At 47.9% G+C, this 23,576-nt stretch overlaps 1 protein-coding gene across 2 annotated transcripts in view; it reads right to left on the bottom strand.

Moving 5' to 3' along the window:
• Window positions 1–7,030: 7,030 nt before the first annotated feature.
• ak8 (adenylate kinase 8) overlaps window positions 7,031–23,576 on the bottom strand; it is a 115,626-nt gene continuing 99,080 nt past the window's right edge. For both annotated transcript variants that reach the window (XM_056293897.1, XM_056293903.1), the window contains 3 exons: window positions 17,300–17,380; window positions 12,206–12,335; window positions 7,031–7,464 (listed from right to left, as the gene is read on the bottom strand). In XM_056293897.1, the coding sequence (XP_056149872.1) occupies window positions 7,306–7,464; window positions 12,206–12,335; window positions 17,300–17,380 (370 nt within the window). In that variant the 3' untranslated portion in view covers window positions 7,031–7,305. The remainder of the gene's footprint in view (window positions 7,465–12,205; window positions 12,336–17,299; window positions 17,381–23,576) is intronic.

Genomic DNA, 23,576 nt, shown 5'->3' with positions numbered 1-23,576 from the left:
GCTTGATGTTTTACTAAGGTTTATCTTTTATAGTTTTTATAAGGCTTGATGTTTTACTAAGGTTTATTTTGTATAGTCTTGATAAGGCTTGATGTTTTACTAAGGTTTATCTTTTATAGTTTTTATAAGGGTTGATATCTTACTAAGGTTTATCTTTTATAAAATTTTATAAGGGTTGATGTTTTACTAAGGTTTATTTTTTATAAAGTTTTTATAAGGGTTGATGTTTTACTAAGGTTTATTTTTTATAAAGTTTTTATAAGGGTTGATGTTTTACTAAGGTTTATCTTTTATAGTTTTTATAGGGGTTGATGTTTTACTAAGGTTTATGTTGTGCTTACACCGCCCCGAGGCCTGTTCCTTCCATTTATCACGATTTAGCCCCTGTATTTAGTAAAGAGAGTGCACTTTCCCTCCCCCCTCACCGTCCCTATGATTGTGCCATAGATCTCTTTCCCGGGGCCGCCCTTCCCACCGGTCGGTTGTATAACCTCTCCGTCCCAGAGAAGGAGGCTATGCGCAATTATATCACAGAGTCCCTGGCCTCAGGAATCATAAGGCCCTCGTCTTCCCCGGTGGCGGCGGGCTTCTTTTTTGTGGCAAAGAAGGAGGGCAGCCTGAGGCCTTGCATAGATTATCGAATGTTAAATAATATCACGGTGAAAAATAAATACCCACTCCCCCTTATGAGTTCCACGTTCGAGCCACTCACTCACGCCACGGTGTTCACGAAGCTGGACCTGCGCAGCGCGTACCACCTGGTGCGCATCCGGGAAGGGGATGAATAGAAGACGGCCTTCAACACCCACCTAGGGCATTTCGAGTACCTCGTTATGCCCTTCGGCCTCACCAACGCCCCGGCCGTCTTCCAGGCATTGGTCAACGACGTGCTCCGGGACATGCTGAACACGTTCGCGGTGGTGTACCTGGATGACATACTCGTGTTCTCCAGGACTGAGGAGGAACACCACCAGCATGTCCGCCTGGTCCTCCAACGGCTGCTGGAGAACAGGCTCTTCGTGAAAGCCGAGAAGTGCGTGTTCCACTCCGCCTCCGTGGAGTTCCTTGGCCACATCGTGGAGAAGGGGCTCGTCCGCACTGACCCCAGGAAGACCCGAGCGGTGGAGGAGTGGGCACGGCCCACCAACAGGACGCAACTCCAGCGCTTCCTGGGGTTTGCAAACTTCTACCGGCGCTTCATCAGGGGGTTCAGCCGTGTGGCCGCCCCCCTCACTGCACTCACCTCCAACCTCCGCCCCTTCTCCTGGACCTCGGAGGCGGAAGCCGCCTTCTTGGCCCTGAAGAGGCTGTTCACAACGGCTCCGGTGCTCGCCCACCCGGACCCGTGCAGACAGTTCATCGTGGAGGTGGACGCATCGGACACGGGCATCGGAGCCGTCCTCTCCCAGCGGTCGGAGGAGGACCAGAAGATCCACCCGTGCGCCTTCTTCTCCCGGCGTTTCAGTCCTGCGGAGAAGAATTATGACATCGGCAACAGGGAGTTGCTGGCCGTCCACGCCGCCCTAGAGGAGTGGAGACACTGGCTGGAGGGAGCAGGGCAGCCGTTCATCGTATGGTCCGATCACAAAAACCTGACCTACGTACGGACGGCTAAGAGGCTCAACCCCAGGCAGGCGCGCTGGGCTCTCTTCTTCAGCCGGTTCGACTTCACCCTCACCTACCGCCCGGGCACCAAGAACGTCAGGGCAGACGCCCTCTCCCGTCTGTTTCCCGAGGGGTCCCCTGACGCCCCAGACACCATCCTTCCCCCGGCCCGGGTGGTGGGCGCCGTCACCTGGGCCATCGAATCAGTGGTGAGAAGGGCCCAGCGCGCCCATCCCGACCCAGGCAATGGACCCCGGAACCGGCTATTTGTGCCTCCCTCTGTCCGGCCCCAGGTGCTGGAGTGGGGCCACTCCAGCCATCTTGCCTGCCACCCCGGTGTCTACCGAACGGCGGCCTTCATCCGCAGGGGTTTCTGGTGGCCCACCATGGAGGCAGACACCAGAGAGTTTGTGGCAGCCTGCACCACCTGCGCCCGCAGCAAGGCTCTCCAGCAGGTCTCCTGCGCCCCCTTCCTGTCCCCGGCCGACCTTGGTCCCACATTGCCTTGGACTTCGTAACTGGCCTCCCCGTGTCCCAAGGCAATGACACCATTCTGACCATTGTCGACCGGTTTTCCAAGGCCGTCCATTTTGTTGCCCTTACCAAACTCCCCTCTGCAGCCGAGACGGCGGACCTTCTCGTCTCCCACGTCGTCCGACCTCATGGGATTCCCCTGGACATTGTCTCTGACCGTGGTCCCCAGTTCACTTCGAAGGTATGGCAGGCCTTCTGTAAGGGGATTGGGGCCACGGTCAGCCTCTCCTCCGGGTATCACCCCCAGACCAATGGGCAGGCAGAGCGGGCCAATCAAGCCCTGGAGGCGGCTTTGCGTTGCGTTACCACCAGCAACCCCGCCTCCTGGAGCAAGTACCTGCCCTGGGTGGAGTACTCGCTCAACTCCATGGAGAGTTCGGCTACCGGTTTGTCCCCCTTCGAGTGTTCCCTGGGCTATCAACCCCCTCTGTTCCCCCATCAGGAGTTGGAGGTGGCGGTCCCGTCCACGAGGGCCCATCTCCGCCGATGTCGGTGCGTTTGGAAGATCGCCCGGGCCGCTATGTTGCGAGCTACAGTGCGGGCCCGGCGGAGAGTGCCGGCCCCAGCTTATCGACCTGGCCAGAGGGTATGGCTCCTGGCCCGGGACCTGCCCCTCCCTACCCTCAACCGGAAGCTGGCTCCCCGCTACGTCGGTCCCTACACCATCGACCGCATCGTCAACCCTTCGGCGGTGCGTCTCCATCTCCCTACCTCACTCAAGATCCATCCCGTCTTCCATGTCTCGCGCCTCAAACCGGTAGCCACCAGCCCCCTGTCCAAGCTCCTCCACCCCCCAGGGTCCTCGACGGTGGTGACGTGGTCTGGGATGTCGACCAGCTGCTCGCCGTACGCCGCCGGGGGCGTGGGTACCAATACCTGGTGGACTGGGTTGGCTATGGGCCCGAGGACCGCAGCTGGGTTCCCCGGTCCTACCTGGCCGACCCTGCACTCCTGGAGGAGTTCTATCGGGCCCACCCCAACGCCATCGGACGGTCTCCCGTAGGAGGGGGGGTCCTGTTGTGCTTACACCGCCCCGAGCTGCCTCCCCGGCACGTTCAAGCCACTCCCCCAGCTCGGACGTGCCGGAAACATCCGAGCGCTCGGCTGCACTGCACCAGGTGTTTGCCATCATCCATCAGGCACACCTGTGGCAATCAGGCAGCCTTCTACAAGAAGCCTCCCAGAACGTCTCTCAGTGCTTCGACGTACTGAATCCTGCGGTGAAGTTCTGATAAGCCCTCCAGCGTTCCTTGCTTTCTGTTTATTCCCCAGTGTCTTATCTTCGTGTCTCTGTTTCCTCCCAAGACTCTCCCTCCGCGATTTCCACGGCTCCCCGCGTCTCCCTCGTCCCCAGCGACCTTCACGTTTCTCCCCGGACCTCTCCTGCGATCTCCCCCCTTGTCCCTCTACCTGGACCCCTCCTTTCGGACTCGACTTCCCGGATCTCGGACCTGGACTTTCTCGGACAACCCCTCTTGGATCACGGACTGGACTTTCTCGCCAGGTGCACGCACATTTCTTCAACACCACCTGGTCATGTACATACCGCACCACACATTGGCTAAAAACACTCACATATAGTTATACACGCAAACCACGGGACACCACACATAGTTTATTCACACATCCCACTAACAGAACGCCTTTTTTCACCATACATTTCCCTCCCACAATAAAACCCCCCTTTGTAGACTTAAGTCATCTCGTGTCTGTCTGTCTTGGGTTTCGCCACACGGGTCAGGTTCTGGTGCGCGAGCATAACAGATGTTTTACTAAGGTTTATCTTTTATAGTTTTTATAAGGGTTGATGTTTTAGTAAGGTTTATCTTTTATAGTTTTTATAAGTGTTGATGTTTTACTAAGGTTTATCTTTCATAGTTTTTATAAGGCTTGATGTGCAGAGTGAGTTTTTCATCATAGTTGCCAACTCATTGATATACAAGTTAAATAGAGTTGGGCTAAAAGGTCAGCCCTATCTCACTCCGCACTCCTGAGGGATATAGTGAGTTCTTTTGGATCCTATTTTGATTCCACACTTAGCTCCTGAGTACAGTGATTTTATAATATATGTTTCCCCCCCTACATTGCTTTCCATTAATTTGTAGAACAATCCGTAATGCCAAATAGAATCAAATGCTTTTTTGAAGTCGATAAAACAAGTGAATAATTTGTTTTTATTTTGATTATATTTTCAATTAGGGTGTAAATATGATCAGTAGTGCGGTAATTTGGTAAGAATCCACTCTGGCTTTTACTCAAGACATTGTTTCCTAAGGAAGTTTATTAGCCGGGAGTTGATGATACTACAGAATACCTTCCCCAGATTACTGTTCACACAGATGCCTCGGTAGTTGTTGGGGTCAAAATTATCTCCACTTTTGAAAATTGGTGTAATTAATCCGTGAATCCAGATATCAGGGGAATAACCCACACTCAGAACTAGGTTGAATAACTTTAGTGTAGCACATTGAGACTTTTCATTCATAGATTTTAGCATTTCATTTAGAATGCAATCAGGTCCACATGGTTTTTTGGGCTTCAGCTTTCCAGTTTGGTCTAAAAGTTCCTGCTCAGTGATGGGGGAGTCGAGTGGGTTTTGATATTCCTTGATTGACAGTTCTAATTTTTCTAGTCTGCTCATTATGTTACATTGGTCCGTGTTTTGATCTGATTGGACTTTCTTCAATAGAGTTTGGAAATGGTTTGTCAGATATCTTCATCTTGTATCACTAATTCTTCATGATGTGTTTTTTTGAAGCGATTCCAATTGTCCCAAAATTTATTGGTGTTTAACGACTCCTCAATCAGTGTCAGTTGCTTACGGGTGTACTGAGCTTTCTTAGTTCTGAGTGTGTGTTTATATAGTCTTAGTGTCTCACAATATAGAAGTCTAATTGATGTATTATTTGGATCTCTGTGTTTCTGATTGGATAACTTGTGAAGTGCTCTCCTTGTTGATTGACATTCTGCATCAAACCAGGTAACTTCTTTCTTAAATTTTGATCTTGATCTTCTTAATCTTGCTTTTTCTGCTGTTTTTTCAAATATGTTGTTAACTTTTTCCACGGCCTGACGGACACCTTCTTTACTGAGGATAAGGGGTATCTAGGAAGGTATCTAAAATATTTTGGATTTCGTGATTGTCAATGGCTTTCTTGAATTCCTCTGTACTGTTTTCAGCCCATCTGTATGATTTCTTTATGTGGAGCAGCTTGCTGGGCTGTGATTTGATAGTGTTGATTTCTGTCTTTTTGATGAACTCAGCGATTTGGCTGTGATCAGAAAGGGGGGTTAGTGGTTTGACAGTGAATGCTCTAATTGACAAGGTCTATATCGGTTATTACGTAATCTCCATGTTTGCTATTATACATGTGGGCCACTTCAGGCTCACATCCATTGTGTCAGGACCAGAAGAAGGCCATCAGTGCCGCATCAGTGCCTGTCTCTCTCTGTCTGTCTCTTTGTCTGGTTTTCTCTCTTTCTCTCTCTCTCACACACACACATACACACAACTGGTCTAGCAGTGGCAGAATAGCAGGTATGTTTAGAAAGTTACTGGGTAGTGTAAAACCCACCTGGGACCTGTCAGTACCGAGAACTGTATTCTAACAGACAGTTGTCTTCCTTTTACAAAGACGTTTTAATGGAGATGTGAGTGACAGTAAATGATGGATTATTTTCTGAGGTTGAAAGGGTTTTTGAGTGCAATATGAATACAGATATAACTCCTTCAGACCGCGGTATGAAAACACCAGGAGGGGCGGAGCGGCGTGGATGTGATGAAGACCTTCTAAAACTCGGTCCATCACATGTGTCTTACAGAGACGTCTCACAGCATTTCAAAGGGACAATTTTGGCAAATTACTATAATTAAGTCGTGTGGGGGTTTAGATGTTCTAATTCCACTGGAGGAGGAACGCCACACATCCCAGTGGAATCACGCACTACAGTGTGATTGACAGGTCTATTTTCTCTTTCCTGTCAACAACAGGAAGTTGGCAGAGAAGAAAACGAGAAGTGGCAGCTGCTGATGTGACGGACGGCGTCTCCTGATGATACTCCTGATGATCCTCCTGATGGTTCTCCTGATGGTTCCTGCCCGCCCAGACAGCAAAACTGCTGTGGCCCGGACCCGTCCCACACCCGACACTTCATCCGGCCCACATACCGCTTGGAATGATGGCACTTGGGCGGTCCGCTCCTGTTTGCCAGATCTGGGCCAGAACCAAGCCACAGCAATGTCACATATTTGCCAAAGGTGGCCATATGTGTTTTGTGATATTTGGGCCATATTCACCATTTACCACACGGGCCACTTGAGGGTCACATCCAGATCACATGTTGCCCAGAGCACCGCATCTTTGCCAGAAAAGGCCCACATGTGATTTGGCATATTTGGGCCATGTTTGCTATTATACATGTGGGCCACTTCAGGCTCACATCCATTGTGTCAGGACCAGAAGAAAGCCATCAGTGTTGCATCATTGCCTGAAGTGGCCCACATCCGGATGCTATCTGGGTGTCGCCCAGCGGCTAACGGCCACCAACCCTGTCAGCTCCGTGTGCCACACAGACCAACCACACGCACACCCAGTCCAGACTGGCTGCTGTACTGGGCAGCTCCCAGTGACACAAACCAGCAGACTGGCTGTACTGGGCAGTGAAGTTGGTTAGGTGTAATGACTATGGATGACTAGACTTGCTAGCCCTTGGCTAACAGGTCAGACCCTTCAGTCGACCGGTCAACGGAGTCGCACATGGTGCAGGAGACCCGGGTTCGCATACTGGCTGCAGCGGTTCCCGGCTGCCCCCTGAATTCGCTACATAAGCCCATGATGCATCATCCAAACTGCCGTGAAGAAATTCACTGGGAAACAAACAGAGCTCATTTGCATATTTCTCAACTTTATTACTGAACCACAAACTTAACACTGTCTTACTGAAGAGAACAACATGAAAAACAACCCACAGCTCCATCAGCTCTGAAACCTGGAAGATAAAACCACCTGAACAACCTTAACAAGTCACTGGGACATAAAACACCTTCCAACCTCCAACAGACCAGACCAGACCAGGTCTGAACGTGACCCGATGACACTGGACAGGTGAGCAGGGCAGCAGAGAAGATGAGCTGACGGTGTCCGGCTCTGCTCTCCCTCTCCTCATTCACCCCATCCCATTTCCACCCTCCTCTTCAGTTCTCCTCCTCCTCCTTATGTCTCTCAGTCGTCCAGACACTCGTTCCATCAGTCTGCTCTCCACCGACTCGAACACCAAGTGTGGATCCTGGTCAGCGTTCACATGGACCGCATCTGAGTAAATACACTATACACACACACACACACACACCAGTTGATATGGCACAGAGAATACCTGGCATAGCACGTTCCACACAATGTATTCCCAATATGCAGGACTCCAATATTTATCCCTATTCATTCATTTTATTAATTAATTTTTTGATTACTTATCAAACCAAATAAATGAACAAGTGGCAGTTCAGTATCCCAACAAACAAAACAGGGTTACACACAATCCTCATGTTATGCAAACTCAATTTATTGTTATTATTATCATTATTATGTTACAGAATGTGGTGGTAATGTATGGTATTATCATTATTATTATTATGTTACAGAATGTGGTGGTGATGTACGGTATTATTATTGTTACAGAATGTGGTGGTGATGTACGGTATTATCATTATTGTTATTATTATTATTATTATTATTATGTTACAGAATGTGGTGGTGATGTACGGTATTATTATTATTATTATGTTACTGAATGTGGTGGTGATGTATGGTATTATCATTATTATTAGGTTACAGAATGTGGTGGTAATGTATGGTATTATTATTAGGTTACAGAAATCTGGTGGTAATGTATGGTATTATTATCATTATTATTATGTTACAGAATGTGGTGGTGATGTATGGTATTATGTTACAGAATGTGGCGGTGATGTACGGTATTATTATGGTACAGAATAGTGGTAATGTATGGTATTATCATTATTATTATTATGTTACAGAATGTGGTGGTGATGTACGGTATTATTATTGTGTTACAGAATGTGGTGGTGATGTACGGTATTATCATTATTATTATTATTATTCTGTTACAGAATGTGGTGGTAATGTATGGTATTATTATTATTATGTTACAGAATGTGGATGGTGATATATGGTATTAATAACAGTAATAATAAAAAGAGTGATATTATTATTATTATGATACAAACGTCCTTTAACTTCATGCCATAATACACCATAATAAGCGGGCAGGTCTATTTGATGGATAGTGCCTTTCTTAGGATATGAGATGTTCCAAGTAGTGCCATCTTCTGTACTTCTTGTATTCTGATGTTGCCCAGCAGGATCTGTTGGGTGTATTTCTCCATCCCCTTTTTTTTTTTTTTTTACAAGTCCCAGGGCTCCTATCACTACTGGTACTGTTGTGGTTTTTACAAGTCCCAGGGCTCCTGTCACTACTGGTACTGTTGTGGTTTTTACAAGTCCCAGGGCTCCTATCACTACTGGTATTGTTGTGGTTTTTACAAGTCCCAGGGCTCCTGTCACTACTGGTACTGTTGTGGTTTTTACAAGTCCCAGGGCTCCTGTCACTACTGGTACTGTTGTGGTTTTTACAAGTCCCAGGGCTCCTATCACTACTGGTACTGTTGTGGTTTTTACAAGTCCCAGGGCTCCTGTCACTACTGGTACTGTTGTGGTTTTTACAAGTCCCAGGGCTCCTAACACTACTGGTATTGTTGTGGTTTTTACAAGTCCCAGGGCTCCTATCACTACTGGTATTGTTGTGGTTTTCATTCCCCACATTTGGTCAGTCTGGATTTCAAGGTCTTTATATTTGGACAGTTTTTCAGTTACTCTTACTGAGGTGCGCCTTTCAGTCAGGATGGACATGTCGATGAGTAGGCAGCTTTTGTCTTTTTTGTTCTTGGTGACGATGTCTGGTCTGTTGGCCTTCATCTCAGGATCTGTCTGTACTGGCATGTCCCATAAGATTGTGATGTGGTCTTTCTGTGTTACTGTTTGGGGCTCGTGCTTGTACCGTTTTTCTTTTGTGTTGATGTTGAATTCTTTGCAGATGTTGCAGTGCAGGTATGTGGTGGCCTTGTGTCTTTGGAGGTATTCAGTTCTGGCCAGCTCAGGGCACCCTGCCACCATATGGTCAATGGTTTCCTGGAATTGACCACATATCCTGCACGCTGGGTCTGTGCCATCTTGGAGGATTCTGCTCCGGTAGTAACTGGTCTTGATGGCCTGGTCTTGGGCAGCGATGACAAAGCCCTCTGTTTGGGATGTCAGCCCAGCTGTTTTGAGCCATTGGTTTGACATATGTTGGTCTACATCTTCCTCACCTACTCGTTTTGGGTATTGCCCGTGCATTTGTTTCCCTTCCCATTTTTGTTTCATTTGTTCTTGGGCGTGATGCTTTGCCTTTTCTTTGACTTTTCGGGCGTGGATGGTTGGAGCTTCATTTTCAGGTTGCGGTGTTTCAGGGAGGTGGCGCTCTCTTCTGAACATTGTGGCTTTGTTAGCTACAGAGTACTTTTTGTTTTGTTCTTCATGCTATCTAGCAATCATGTGAAGGGGGTAATTTCTGGTGTTAAGGTAAGTATCTAGGCCTAGTGTTGTTGTTTTGTAGGCAGTTTCCAGCTGGATTAGACCACATGAGGTTTTGGGTGGTGCATCCTCTCTAAGGTGAGTATGTTTCTCGTTTTTCTATCCAGTTTCCTGATCTCTTCTAGTTTCCAGTCGACAATGTTGAAGCTGTAAGTTATGACGGGTGTAGCCAGGGTGTTGATGGTTTCCATTCGGTTGGAGGCATTGAGTTGGGGTTTTGTTACCATTCGTATTCCTCGGTAGTACTCCTTTCTGATCTTTTCTTTAATTTTGGCATGTTGTATCCCGTCCCCTTCGTTCACTCCCAGGTATTTGTATGTGCCTTCTTGTTCTAGGTCTTGGATGGTGGTGTCTAGGTCAGTGTGGATGTTTTCGGTGGTGGTAAGTTTTCCTTTTTTGAATGTAGCTTTGGCACATTTGTCTTGTCCAAACTCCATTTTGATGTCGTCACTGAAGCCTTTTACGATGGTCAATAGGCCAGTTTGTTCTTGGTCATTCTTGGTAAAGGTTTTCAGGTCATCCATGTAGACCAGATGGTTAATAGTGCATGAACCTGTCGTATAACCATAGCTGGTGTTGTTCTGGAGGGAGGATAGTGGAGTAAGAGCTATGCAGAAGAGGAGAGGAGAAAGAGAGTCGCCTTGAAATATGCCGCTATTGATGTTGCTCTGCCTTGAATGTAGCGTCCCGTCTGTGTATTTTAGAACAAGAGTTGTTTTCCACTGGTCCATATTTGCTGTTAGGAACTGGATAAGGATTGGTGATATGTATTATTATTATTTATTATTATGTTGCAGAATGCGGTGGTCATGTATGATATTATTATTATTACTATTATGTTGCGGTGCAGACGGTTGCTGGAGCGTCTCCGTGCTATCGTCACTTTTTTTTTAAACCTTTCAAAAGCAGCTTACCAACACTAGAAGTGCTCTACCGACCGACATGTTGTAGCGACCGGGGAGGCGGTGGCTAGACGGAGGATGGCTACGCGCTGGGGAAGCGCAAAAGATTATGGGACTGTAACGATCATGTTTGGATCATTGTTTTGTTAATGTTGTGTTCATGTTTCAATTATCATTGTGTTGTTATTTATTTTTGAATAATATTATTCAAAAATATATTTCATATAATATATAGTGGTGATACACAAATGAGGGTAGATTCAGCAGGGGCTGCTGCTCCTTTAAGGCAGACATTCAGAGTGCTGACGTAGGCACTGCTTGGGGTTTCCGGGGTGGAGCCATGTTTGCAGCAGCCTAGCGGTTGGTTAGCTGGTTGCCAGGAGAGATTGTGCTGTATCGGTGTTGTTTTGTGTGGCGAGTAAACGGAATTGACTCGACTCGAATCTCTCCGTCTCCTCATTCCTGCACTCCCACAATATACTACATTATCTTATATAATGATACACTATATTATTTTGTTTGTTGTTAATTATTTTCACTGTATGAAATAGTGAAAGTGGTATGGGAACGTCTAGCTCTCAGACCAAATGGCCCTGCAGAGTGGTACGGCTGACTTGAGTGTACCACTGGGACCACACTCAGCCCCTACAGGACTTGTATAACAGGCGGTGCACGACCAGGACTAAAAGGATCATTATGGATCCCATCATACCAGACTGTTTCAGCCACTGCGGTCAGGCAGACACCTCTGCAGCCACAAGGCCAACACTGAGAGACTCAGGAGTTTCTTTCCCCGGGCCATAGGGTACTTAATACCCAATAAAACATAAATAACTTACACTTACTACTGACACCTTGCCTCCGACACCTTCCTCCGTACAGACTTTTGCACATTGCGTATTATTTTCACATATACGTATATTCATAGGTGTTGTTCTACTTCTCCTTGCTGCACAATTGAGAGTTTGCCAAAAAAAGTATTTCACTGCTCATGGAGTCATGGTACTTGCCTGTGAAGCTTTTGAATGTGTGACTGTGAACAGCAGCGGCCTGGCAGACAAGCGGAAGACTCTTACCGGTGCTTTCCTGTCTGCCCTCCAGCTGCCTTCTCTTTTCACTCTGTACGCGTGTGTCTACTGGATAAATGTTGCTCTGCAGAAGCGTTTTCATGCTCTTTATACCTGAACCTTATTCTTCTCTGTTACCCCATCCATCAGTTACTTGCTTCAAAATAAGAAACTCACAGTCCTTAATTTACATGTCTGTGTTTGTTACCTGAAACCTTTTATCAGATTTCCAGATGTTGAAATGGATTTGGGTAAAGCGCTATATAAATATAGATATATCGAAAGTTGAACAGTTGATGTGGACACAACGTTTAGTGGAAGAAACGTCTCATCATCATCATCACTTATCTAAGAGACTTCAGACTCAACTGACTGCAGGTATCCCAGCCATACAAAAAGCACAGCTGTACACTGACCGCAACTGAAATACTGTGTAGAAAAGTACTACCTGTAGCGTAGCGGTGTGGGTCCAGTACTCTCTCAGTCTGCACTGAACACTCTGCTCAGTGTGGTCCGGGTGGGTCTGGAGTCTGGACTGGATCTCTGGGTTTGGAGCTGGGTGGTACAGGGCATGATACCTACATCACCAACCAGGTTGGTTTACGTGAGATACATAAAGAGACAGTTTTCCATCAGTAAAAAGTTCAGTCTACAAGCAACACACCATATTCAGAACTTCTCTGACTCTTGTGTGATGGTTGCAGTTTTATTCATACTCATAGTTTATCAGGCAGTGACTACTGCAAGACCTTACTGGCGGGCCTCCCGGCTTGTATGTTCAAACCTCTAGAGATGATCCAGAAAGCAGCAGCATGTCTGGTCTTCAACTAGCCCAAAAGAGCACATGCCACCCCACTGTTCACATCCCTCCACTGGCTCCCACGTGCTGCCTGCATCAAATTCAAAACCTTGACACTCACTCACAAAACAGCAACTAAAACAGCTTCCCCTACCTGAACTCCCTCATTCAGGTCGATGCTCCGTCCGGCTCACTATGCTCTGCCAATGAAAGGTGCCTGGTACTCCCACCACAACAGGACCCTAGGTTGCTAGCTAGACTCTTCTGTTCTGTAGTTCTGTGGTGGTGGAACGAGTTACCAAACTCTGTTCGATTGGCAGAGTCCCTTTCAATCTTTAAGAGTAGACTAAAGACCCACCCCTCTGTACACGATGGACTGAAAAAAAACTGCTTCTATGCACTCTATTGCCTCTGTGCACTGCATGTTGGCACCTACGTCCTATCGGACTCGAACTTAGATTTATGGCACCAACTCATGTTTTCTCTCTGCCTAGATCCTTGCTTGTGTAGTTTCAGCTCTCAGATGTACATCACTTTGGATAAAAACATGTGCTAAATGGAATTAAATTGTGTAAATTGTATAGCGGTGTGTAGTGATGTATAGTGGTTTATGGTGGTGTATTGCATGCATCAAGAGGGCGCCGTGGACGGTCGCCTCGGTTCTGCGCTCTTGTACTTTTTCTGTGTTTGTTTCTTTGTTTAGTTTCCAGCGCCCCCTCACTGATCACATACAGCAGAGAAGAATGTTCAAGTCTCCAACTGTCCACTGCACAAACTCAACACACTTTCTTACCAACTTTAATTGAACAAAAGTCTTGCCGAGGTCTTGATTGGTACAGCCCTGTGCGGACTACGATGAAGCAGCTGGAGCGCTCGTTAAACTGGGACAGCGGGGATTTAGAACCACGCTCCCATCAGGCCACCAGGTGAATGTCCACTCTCTGGCCAGCAAGATGGACAAACTGCTACTCCTAAACAGAAAACACTCAAGACTTTTCCAGATTTGCCGCCCTGTGTCTCACTGAAAACTGGATTAGTGAGCACATCACGGACAGTACACTTCATCTGCTGCAGTTCCAACTCCTCCAGGCAGACCACAATACAACGCTATCGGGGAGAAAACGGGGTGGATCCGTATGCTTCTACATAAACGAAGGTTGGTGTACGGATGCCACAGAGTTGAAGAAACCATGCAGCCCTCACTTAGAGACCTTTATCACTGACTGTACCATTCTATTCACCACGGCATCATGTGTTCTGGTCGGTGTCTATAACCACCCCAGGCCTGTGTTAAAGAGGTGTTAAAACACCAGAATGATCACATTACACACATGGAGTGCAAATATCCAGACTCCCTACTCATTACCCTCGGGGATGAATAAAGTATTCTGATTCTGATTATCCTTGAGGATTTTAATAGAGCAAACCTCAGCCACGAATTGCCAAAATACAGACAGCATGTTAAATGTCCCACCAGAGATATAATACTCTGGACCATCGCTACACAATATTAAAGGCCCTGTGCAGCCCTGGGCCTCGCTGATCACAGTCTGATTCATCTTATCCCAACCTACAGGGAGAAATTAGATCTGCAAAGCCTGTGGTTAAAACTGTGAGGAAATGGACCAAGTGGAGCTCCAGGCCTGCCTTGATTACACTGACTGGAGCGTGTTTGAGGCTGCATCTACAGACCTGGATGAACTTACTGACACTGTGACATCTTACATCAGTTTTTGTGAGGACGTGTGTGTGCTCACCAAAACCTTCTGTACCTTCAACAACAATAAGCCCTGGTTCACAACAAAACTCAAGCGGCTCCATCGGGCCAAAGAGGAAGCCTACGGGGGTGGAGACAGGATCCAGTACAACAAAGCCAGAAATACACTCACAAAGGAGATTAAGGGTGGCAAAAAGTTGCTATACCTCAATAGCTTCGCTCTCCGTCCTAGGATAGAGACATATTGGACAAAAGATTTCAAAACATAGGGCATCCGGGTGGTGTGGCAGTCTATTCCGTTGCCTATCAACATGGGGATCGGTAGTTCGAATCCCTGTGTTACCTCTGTCACTACAGACACAATTAGCCATGACTGCGGGTGGGAAGCCGAATGTGGTATGTGTCCTGGTCGCTGCACTAGCACCTCCTCTGGTCGGTAGGGATGCCTGTTCGGGGGGTGGGAACTGGTGGGAATAGCCTGATCCTCCCACACGCTACGTCTCCCTGGTGAAACTCCTCACAGTCAGGTGAAAAGAAGCAGCTGGCGACTCCACATGTATCAGAGGAGGCAAGTGGTAGTCTGCAGCCCTCCCCGGATCAGCAGAGGGGATGGAGCAGAGACCCGGATGGCTCAGAAGAGTGGGGTAATTGGCCAAGTACAATTAGGAGACAAAGGGGGAAAAATCCCAACAAAAAAAAAAGTTCACGGAGTACACAACCATCATTGACCTTATCCAGGATGGTGACAAGTCTGCATACAGATGGGAGGTTGATCAGCTGGCCGAAGGGTGCAGCCATAACAACCTGCAGCTGAACACGCTCAAAACAGTGGAGATTACAGTGGACTTAAGGAGGAGTCCCCCAACATTGCCCCCCTCCACCATAATCAACAGCATGGTGTCTGTGGTGAAAACCTACAGATTTCTGGGTTCCACAATCTCCCAGGACCTAAGTTGGGCATCCAACATAGACACAATCATCAAAAAGGCCCAGCAGAGGATGTACTTTCTCCAGCAGCTCAAGAAGTTCAACCTGCCTCAGGAACTGCTGATTCAGTTCTACGCTGCAATAATCCAGTCTGTCCTCTGCACAGCCATCACCGTCTGGTTTGGATTGGCCACCAAACACGACAGGTACAGACTACAACAGACAGATAAGTCTGCAGAGAAAATCACTGGTGCCAACCTGCCCTCCATTCAGGACTTATACACCTCCAGACTCAGGAGACGGGCAGGCAACATCACTGCAGACCCATCACATCCTGGTCTCAATCTGTTCCAACTCCTCCCCTCTGGTAGGTGCTACAGAGCACTGTACCCCAAAACAATCAGATAAAAACAATTTCTTTCTGTGGCCTGTCATTCAAATGAACACTTAACACTGTCAGATAAATACAACCATGTTGTATATACTGTATTGTACATGTTGTACATAGTGTATTGTACATGTTGTATATACTGTACTGTACATTATATGTACACTGGTACACTCTGTCATGTACATCTACCTCAGTCATGTATGTAAGTAAGCTGCTGACATGTATTTCAGCATCTCTGATATATTCTCTGCACCACTGCACCTTATCACCTCTAATGTCACCTGTATAAGTCAGTCCTTGTGTACATATGTAAAGATTGTTGTGTTGTAGTAGTGTTGTTCTACACTGAGAGCCACGAAACCAGAGTCGCATGGCGAATTAAGATGACTCTGTTTCTGATTCCGGCGTATTGTGGCTTATAAGGGTGCATAATGGTGTAGGTTAGTGTATAGGGTGCATAATGGTGTAGGATAGTGTATAGGGTGCATAATGGTGTAGGACGGTGTATAGGGTGCATAATGGTGTAGGACATTGTATAGGGTGTATAATGGTGTAGGATAGTGTATAGGGTGCATAATGGTGTAGGGTAGTGTATAGGGTGTATAATGGTGTAAATAGTGTATAGGGTGCATAATTGTGTAGGATATTATATAGGGTGTATAATGGTGTAGGATAGTGTATATAGGGTGCATAACGGTGTAGAATAGTGTATAGGGTGTATAATGGCGTAGGGTAGTGTATAGGGTGTATAATGGCGTAGGATAGTGTATAGGGTGTATAATGGCGTAGGATAGTGTATAGGCTGCATAACTGTGTAGGATAGTGTAAAGGGTGTATAATGGTGTAGGATAGTGTATATGGTGCAGAATGGTATGGGATAATGTATAGGGTGCATAATGGTGTAGGATAGTGTGTAGGGTGTATAATGTGCAGGATAGTGTATAGGGTGCAGAATGGTGTAGGATAGTGTATAGGGTGCATAATGGTGTAGGATAGTGTATAGGCTGCATAACGGTGTAGGATAGTGTAAAGGGTGTATAATGTGTAGGATAGTGTATATGGTGCAGAATGGTATGGGATAGTGTATAGGGTGCATAATGGTGTAGGATAGTGTGTAGGGTGTATAATGTGCAGGATAGTGTATAGGGTGTATAATGTGCAGGTTAGTGTATAGGGTGCAGAATGGTGTAGGATAGTGTATAGGGTGCATAATGGTGTAGGATAGTGTAAAGGGTGTATAATGGTGTAGGATAGTGTATAGGGTGCAGAATGGTGTAGGATAGTGTAAAGGGTGTATAATGGTGTAGGATAGTGTATAGGGTGTATAATGGTGTAGGACAGTGTATAGGGTGTATAATGTTGTAGGATAGTGTATAGTGTGTATAATGTTGTAGGATAGTGTATAGTGTGCATAATGGTGTAGGATAGTGTATAGGGTGTATAACGGTGTAGGATAGTGTATAGGCTGCATAACAGTGTAGCATAGTGTATAGGGTGTATAATGGTGTAGGATAGTGTACAGGGTGCATAATGTTGTACGATGGTGTACGGAAGTGTAGGATTGTGTTGGGCTGTGTAGGTTAGATGTTCTGTAAAAGAGATGTTGTGTCACAGTTTGTTTTTTCATTCTTGCTGGGTGTCAGTCATTACCGGGATTCTATGCCTCCCCAGCAAAACCCGTTCAGTGACAGACAGCTGGACCACTGACCTCTTTCCACTGACGGGGTCTGTGGCTCCGAGACTGATCCTCTCTATGGCAACCTCATCTGTTATGTCCAGGAAGAAAACTCTGCAGGACAGGACAGAAGTTGGATGGAGGGATAGGGGACATAGAGATGAATGAGGCAATAAATGAGTATATAAACTTCAGGTTACTTAAAAACTCAATCCACAGCAAGATACTCCACCTCAGCTACGTGACCACCACTGAAATACACCTCAGTCAAATGACCACCACTGTAATACACCACAGCCACGTGATCACCACTGTAATACACCTCAGCCACATGACCACCACTGTCATATACCTCAGCCACATGACCACCACTGTCATACACCTCACCTCAGCCACAAGACCACCACTGTAATACACCTCAGTCAGATGACCACCGCTGTAATACACCTCAGTCACATGACCACCACTGTCATACACCTCAGCCACATGACCAACACTGTCATACACCTCAGCCACATGACCACCACTGTCATACACCTCACCTCAGCCACAAGACCACCACTGTAATACACCTCAGTCAGATGACCACCACTGTCTTACACCTCAGTCACATGACCGCCGCTGTAATACACCTCAGTCACATGACCACCACTGTCATACACCTCAGCCACATGACCACCACTGTCATACACCTCAGCCACATGACCACCACTGTCATACACCTCAGCCACATGACCACCACTGTAATACACCTCAGCCACATGACCACCACTGTAATACACCTCAGCCACATGACCACCACTGTCATACACCTCAGCCACATGACCACCACTGTCATACACCTCAGCCACATGACCACCACTGTCATACACCTCACCTCAGCCACATGACCACCACTGTCATACACCTCAGCCACATGACCACCACTGTCATACACCTCAGCCACATGACCACCACTGTCATACACCTCACCTCAGCCACAAGACCACCACTGTAATACACCTCAGTCAGATGACCACCACTGTCTTACACCTCAGTCACATGACCGCCGCTGTAATACCTCAGTCACATGACCACCACTGTAATACACCTCAGCCACATGACCACCACTGTAATACACCTCAGCCACATGACCATCACTGTCATACACCTCAGTCACATGACCACCGTCATACACCTCAGTTACATGACCACCACTGTCATACACCTCAGTCACATGACCACCACTGTCATACACCTCAGTCATATGACCACCGTTGTCATACACCTCAGTTACATGACAACCACTGTAATACACCTCAGTCACATGACCACCGCTGTCATACACCTCAGTTACATGACCACCACTGTCTTACACCTCAGTCACATGACCGCCGCTGTAATACACCTCAGTCACATGACCACCACTGTCATACACCTCAGTCACATGACCACCACTGTAATACACCTCAGCCACATGACCACCACTGTCATACACCTCAGTTACATGACCACCACTGTCATACACCTCAGTCACATGACCACCACTGTCATACACCTCAGCCACATGACCAACACTGTCATACACCTCAGCCACATGACCACCACTGTCATACACCTCAGTCATATGACCACCGTTGTCATACACCTCAGTTACATGACAACCACTGTAATACACCTCAGTCACATGACCACCGCTGTCATACACCTCAGTTACATGACAACCACCGTAATACACCTCAGTCACATGACCACCACTGTCATACACCTCAGTCACATGACCACCGCTGTCATACACCTCAGTTACATGACCACCACTGTAATACACCTCAGTTACATGACCACCACTGTAATACCTCAGTCACATGACCACCACTGTAATACACCTCAGTTACATGACCACCACTGTAATACCTCAGTCACATGACCACCGCTGTCATACACCTCAGTTACATGACCACCACTGTAATACCTCAGTCACATGACCATCGCTGTCATACACCTCAGTTACATGACAACCACTGTAATACACCTCAGTTACATGACCACCACTGTAATACACCTCAGTTACATGACCACTGCTGTCATACACCTCAGTCACATGACCACCGCTGTCATACACCTCAGTCACATGACCAGCGCTGTGATACACCTCAGCCACATGACCACCGCTGTCATACACCTCAGTTACATGACCACCGCTGTCATACACCTCAGTCACATGACCACCGCTGTGATACACCTCAGCCACATGACCACCGCTGTCATACACCTCAGTCACATGACCACCGCTGTCATACACCTCAGCCACATGACCACCACTGTAACACTGACCACCGCTGTAATACACCTCAGCCACATGACCACCGCTGTCATACACCTCAGTCACATGACCACCGCTGTCATACACCTCAGCCACATGACCACCGCTGTAACACTGACCACCGCTGTAATACACCTCAGTCACATGACCACCGCTGTAACACTGACCACCGCTGTAACACACCTCAGTCACATGACCACAGACTGTAATACACTTCAGTCACAAGTCCACAAGAAGAAAGCCATTTTATTTTGTCATTGTAGGTTACAACGAACGTGTTCTCTGCATGTAACCCATCCTATTGTATAGGAGCAGTGGGCAGGTGCAGCACCCGTGGACGAACTCCAGTTCTTCTTTCCATTGCCTTGCTCAGGAGCACAGGCAGAAGAATTAACCCTAACATGCATGTTTTGATGGTGGGAGGAACCCGGAGCACCAGGAGGAAACCCATGCAGACACAGGGAGAATATATAAACTCCACACAGAGGATGACCTGGGATGAGCGTCCAGTTGGCGTGGCGGTCTATTCTGTTGCCTACCAACATGGCGACCGGCGGTGTGAATCCCTGTGTTATCTCCGGCTTGGTTGGGCATCCCTACAGACACAATTGGCTGTGTGTGCGGGTGGGAAGCCGGATGTAGGTATGTGTCCTGGTCGCTGCACTAGCACCTCCTCTGGTCAGGACGCCTATTCAAGGGGAGGGGAAACTGGGGGGAATAGCATGATCCTCCCACGCGCTATGTCCCCCTGGTGAAACTCCTCACTGTCAGGTGAAAAGAAGCGGCTGGCAACTCCACATCTATGGGAGGAGGCATGTGGTAGTCTGCAGCCCTCCCTGGCTCAGCAGAGGGGGTGGAGCAGAGATCGGGACTGTTTGGAAGAGTGGGGTAATTGGCCAGATACAATTGGGTGGAAAAAGGGCGAAACAATACACAAAAAAATAAAAGTTCCGCTGGCAGGAGGAACGGGAGCAAATGACACCGACGGTGGCTGCTGTCCAGACCGTCAGCAACGAGGAGAGGTTGTTCCTGTTGACCACGCAGCTGTTGGTGCCCCGTATGCTGCATCCCCAGGTTCTCCAGATGGTCCATGGCTCGGTGGGGCAGGGCACCATAGGAACGCCAAGACCCTCCACCGCCTCCGGGGGCAGTTCTACTCGCCTGGCTGTAAACGAGACGTGGAGCTGCACGTACACTGCTCTGACTCCTGCAACTGCTGGGCCCGGGCCGGCACCGGAGTGCGGCAGTAGAGGGCCTATGAAACATGGGGCTTTGGGCGGTCTGTATGCCAGTGGCAACAGCCTGGACTTTTGAGGGACTATATATTGGGTGAGGGGCTGTGTAATGACTGGGGGAGGCGGACGCTCCGACTGCCGGTGGCTCCGCACTGGGGGAGCACAAGGACTCAAGGGACTTTTTGTGTTAATCAAGTTATCATTTATGTCTTTAAATGTTGTGTTCATGCCATGATTGTTGTTTGTTTGGGGGTTCGACTCGGACTGGGTAGCCGACCATTTTCCTGACTGACTGTAGGACCATGACTAAGACTGGTGCACTGAATAGTGACCTCGTTAGGGGAAGGCATTGTTAGGCAAACATTGGGGGAGGAGCAAGATGAAAGAGCACTCCTGGGGTCGTGCAGTGTATGGGACACGGGAGCTACCATTAAAAAAGATCTCTGCCTCTTGACTCCTTCTTCCACGCCGGCTCACCACAGTATGATTTATCTGACCTTCGTATATTTAGGTGTCCTCCTAATATACCCTTTAGTTTTGCTCTTGGATCCCAAATAATTCTCGTGTTGCTTACTATTGTTTGAAAGACTTTCCACTTCCGGTTTGGACTGTCCTGCTTACTGGCCTGCACTTGTTTTTGTTGTTCACGTGTTTGTGCAGGCTTTTCCTACAGTCATTATCACTTGGTTGGACATCGTATGGGCTCACGTGTGTACGGTCACTGTTGTTGCTCGTTGGAATCGCTGAAGATGTTCTCGTCACACCGAGACCGCCTGGCCGGGATCGCCAAATCAGCTGATCGACAAGAAGAGGTAGAACTGCACGTTGGATGGCCGGTTTCAGCCATGTGTCACCTAACCCAACCATATCAAAATTATGTTCAAGAATCAGATCGTTCATTAGTAAGGCTTTGGTAGACAGTGATCTGATATTGCTGACACACACACACAATCACACCTAGGGATGATTTAGTACAACTGATTCACCTGACCTACATGTCTCTGGACTGTGGGAGGAAACCGGATCACCCGGAGGAAACCCACACAGACACGGCAAGAACATGTAAACTCCACACAGAGGACGACCCGTGACGACCCCCAAGTTTGGACTACTCTGGGGCTCGAATCCAGGACCTTCTTGCTGTGAGGCGACCGCGCTAACCACTGCGCCACCGTGCCGCCCTGATCTGATATTTATGAAATCAAACTTTAAGCGTCTTGTTGTAGTGATCAGTAAGTAGGAGACAGAACTTTACAGCTACCAACAGATGAAACATTACGTAGAATTAGAAACCTTGTCTTATTAGTTGACAATATAAAGAAGACCAACGCTTTTTGTAGATTATTAGGTGCTTTGTTGCACATTTCACCACTACCAGTGGTAGGAATGATTATTAGATATTTGTGATTCACACATTTAGGAGAGGAGAGCTTGGGAGCAATACAGCAGGGTAGGGAGACAGTCTCAATGTTATAGACCAAGCTGTCAGACTGATAATCTACACTATGAGAAATTCCCTGACTAATCATATTAATTAAACTACTTGACTCCACATCCGCACTAGATTTAAACCTAGCAGGCTCTCTAATCACCTGCAACCTGCTGAATGATAAGTCCCTAGTGTCAAACTAAACGTAAACAGCTATCTATATTGCTAGACAAAAGAGCGGCGCCGTCCCCAGTAGGGTGAATGCCATCCCCAGTAGGGTGAATGCCGTCCCCAGGAGGGTGAATACCGTCCCCAGGAGGGCAAATGCGTTCCCCAGTAGGGTGAATACCATCCCCAGTAGGGCGAATGCCGCCCCCAATAGGGTGAATACTGTCCCCGGTAGGGCGAATGACGTCCCCAGTAGGGTGAATGCCGTCCCCGGTTGGGTGAATGCCATCCCCGGTAGAGTGAATGCCATCCCCAGTAGGGTGAATACTGTCCCCAGTAGGGCGAATGCCGCCCCCAGTAGGGTGAATACCGTCCCCAATAAGGTGAATGCGTTCCCCAGTAGGGTGAGTACCATCCCCAGTAGGTCGAATGCCGTCCCCGGTAGGGTGAATGCCGTCCGCTTTCAGCAGGTAAGGGTGGCCCCAGAAAGAAGGCCAGTTATCAACAAAGCTGATTCCCTGCTCATTACAGTAACGAGCCAGCCAGCGGTTCATTGAGGTGAGCCTACTGTACATCTCATCATTACCCCTCACAGGTAAGGGAGCAGAGACAATTAATCGATGCCAACACATCTTTCTCTTTTTTTTGTTTGTCCCCCCCCCCCTCCACTTTTTTCTTCCCCAGTCGTACTTGGCCAATTACCCCACTCTTCCGAGCTGTTCTGGTCGCTGCTCCACCCCCTCTGCTGATCTGAGGAGGGCTGCAGACTACCACATGCCTCCTCCGATACATGTGGAGTCACCAGCCGCTTCTATTCACCTGACAGTGAGGAGTTTCACCAGGGGGATGTAGTGCGTGGGAGGTTCACACTATTCCCCCCAGTTCCCCCTCCCCCCAAAGAGGCACCCCGGCTGACCAGAGGAGACACTAGTGCAGCGACCAGGACACATACCCACTTCCGGTTTCCCATCGGCAGACACGGCTAATTGTGTCTGAAGGGATGCCCGACCAAGCCGGAGGTAACACGGGTATTGCATCCGGCGATCCCCCCGTCAGTCCGACACATACCCACTTCCGGCTTCCCATCGGCAGACACGGCTAATTGTGTCTGAAGGGATGCCCGACCAAGCCGGAGGTAACACGTGTATTGCATCCGGCGATCCCCCCGTCAGTCCA

Source organism: Lampris incognitus, chromosome 1, assembly GCF_029633865.1.
Source record: "Lampris incognitus isolate fLamInc1 chromosome 1, fLamInc1.hap2, whole genome shotgun sequence".
Lineage (NCBI taxonomy): Eukaryota > Metazoa > Chordata > Actinopteri > Lampriformes > Lampridae > Lampris > Lampris incognitus.
Note: the sequence above shows the minus strand (reverse complement) of the source record. Positions and strands in the feature narration are given on the sequence as shown.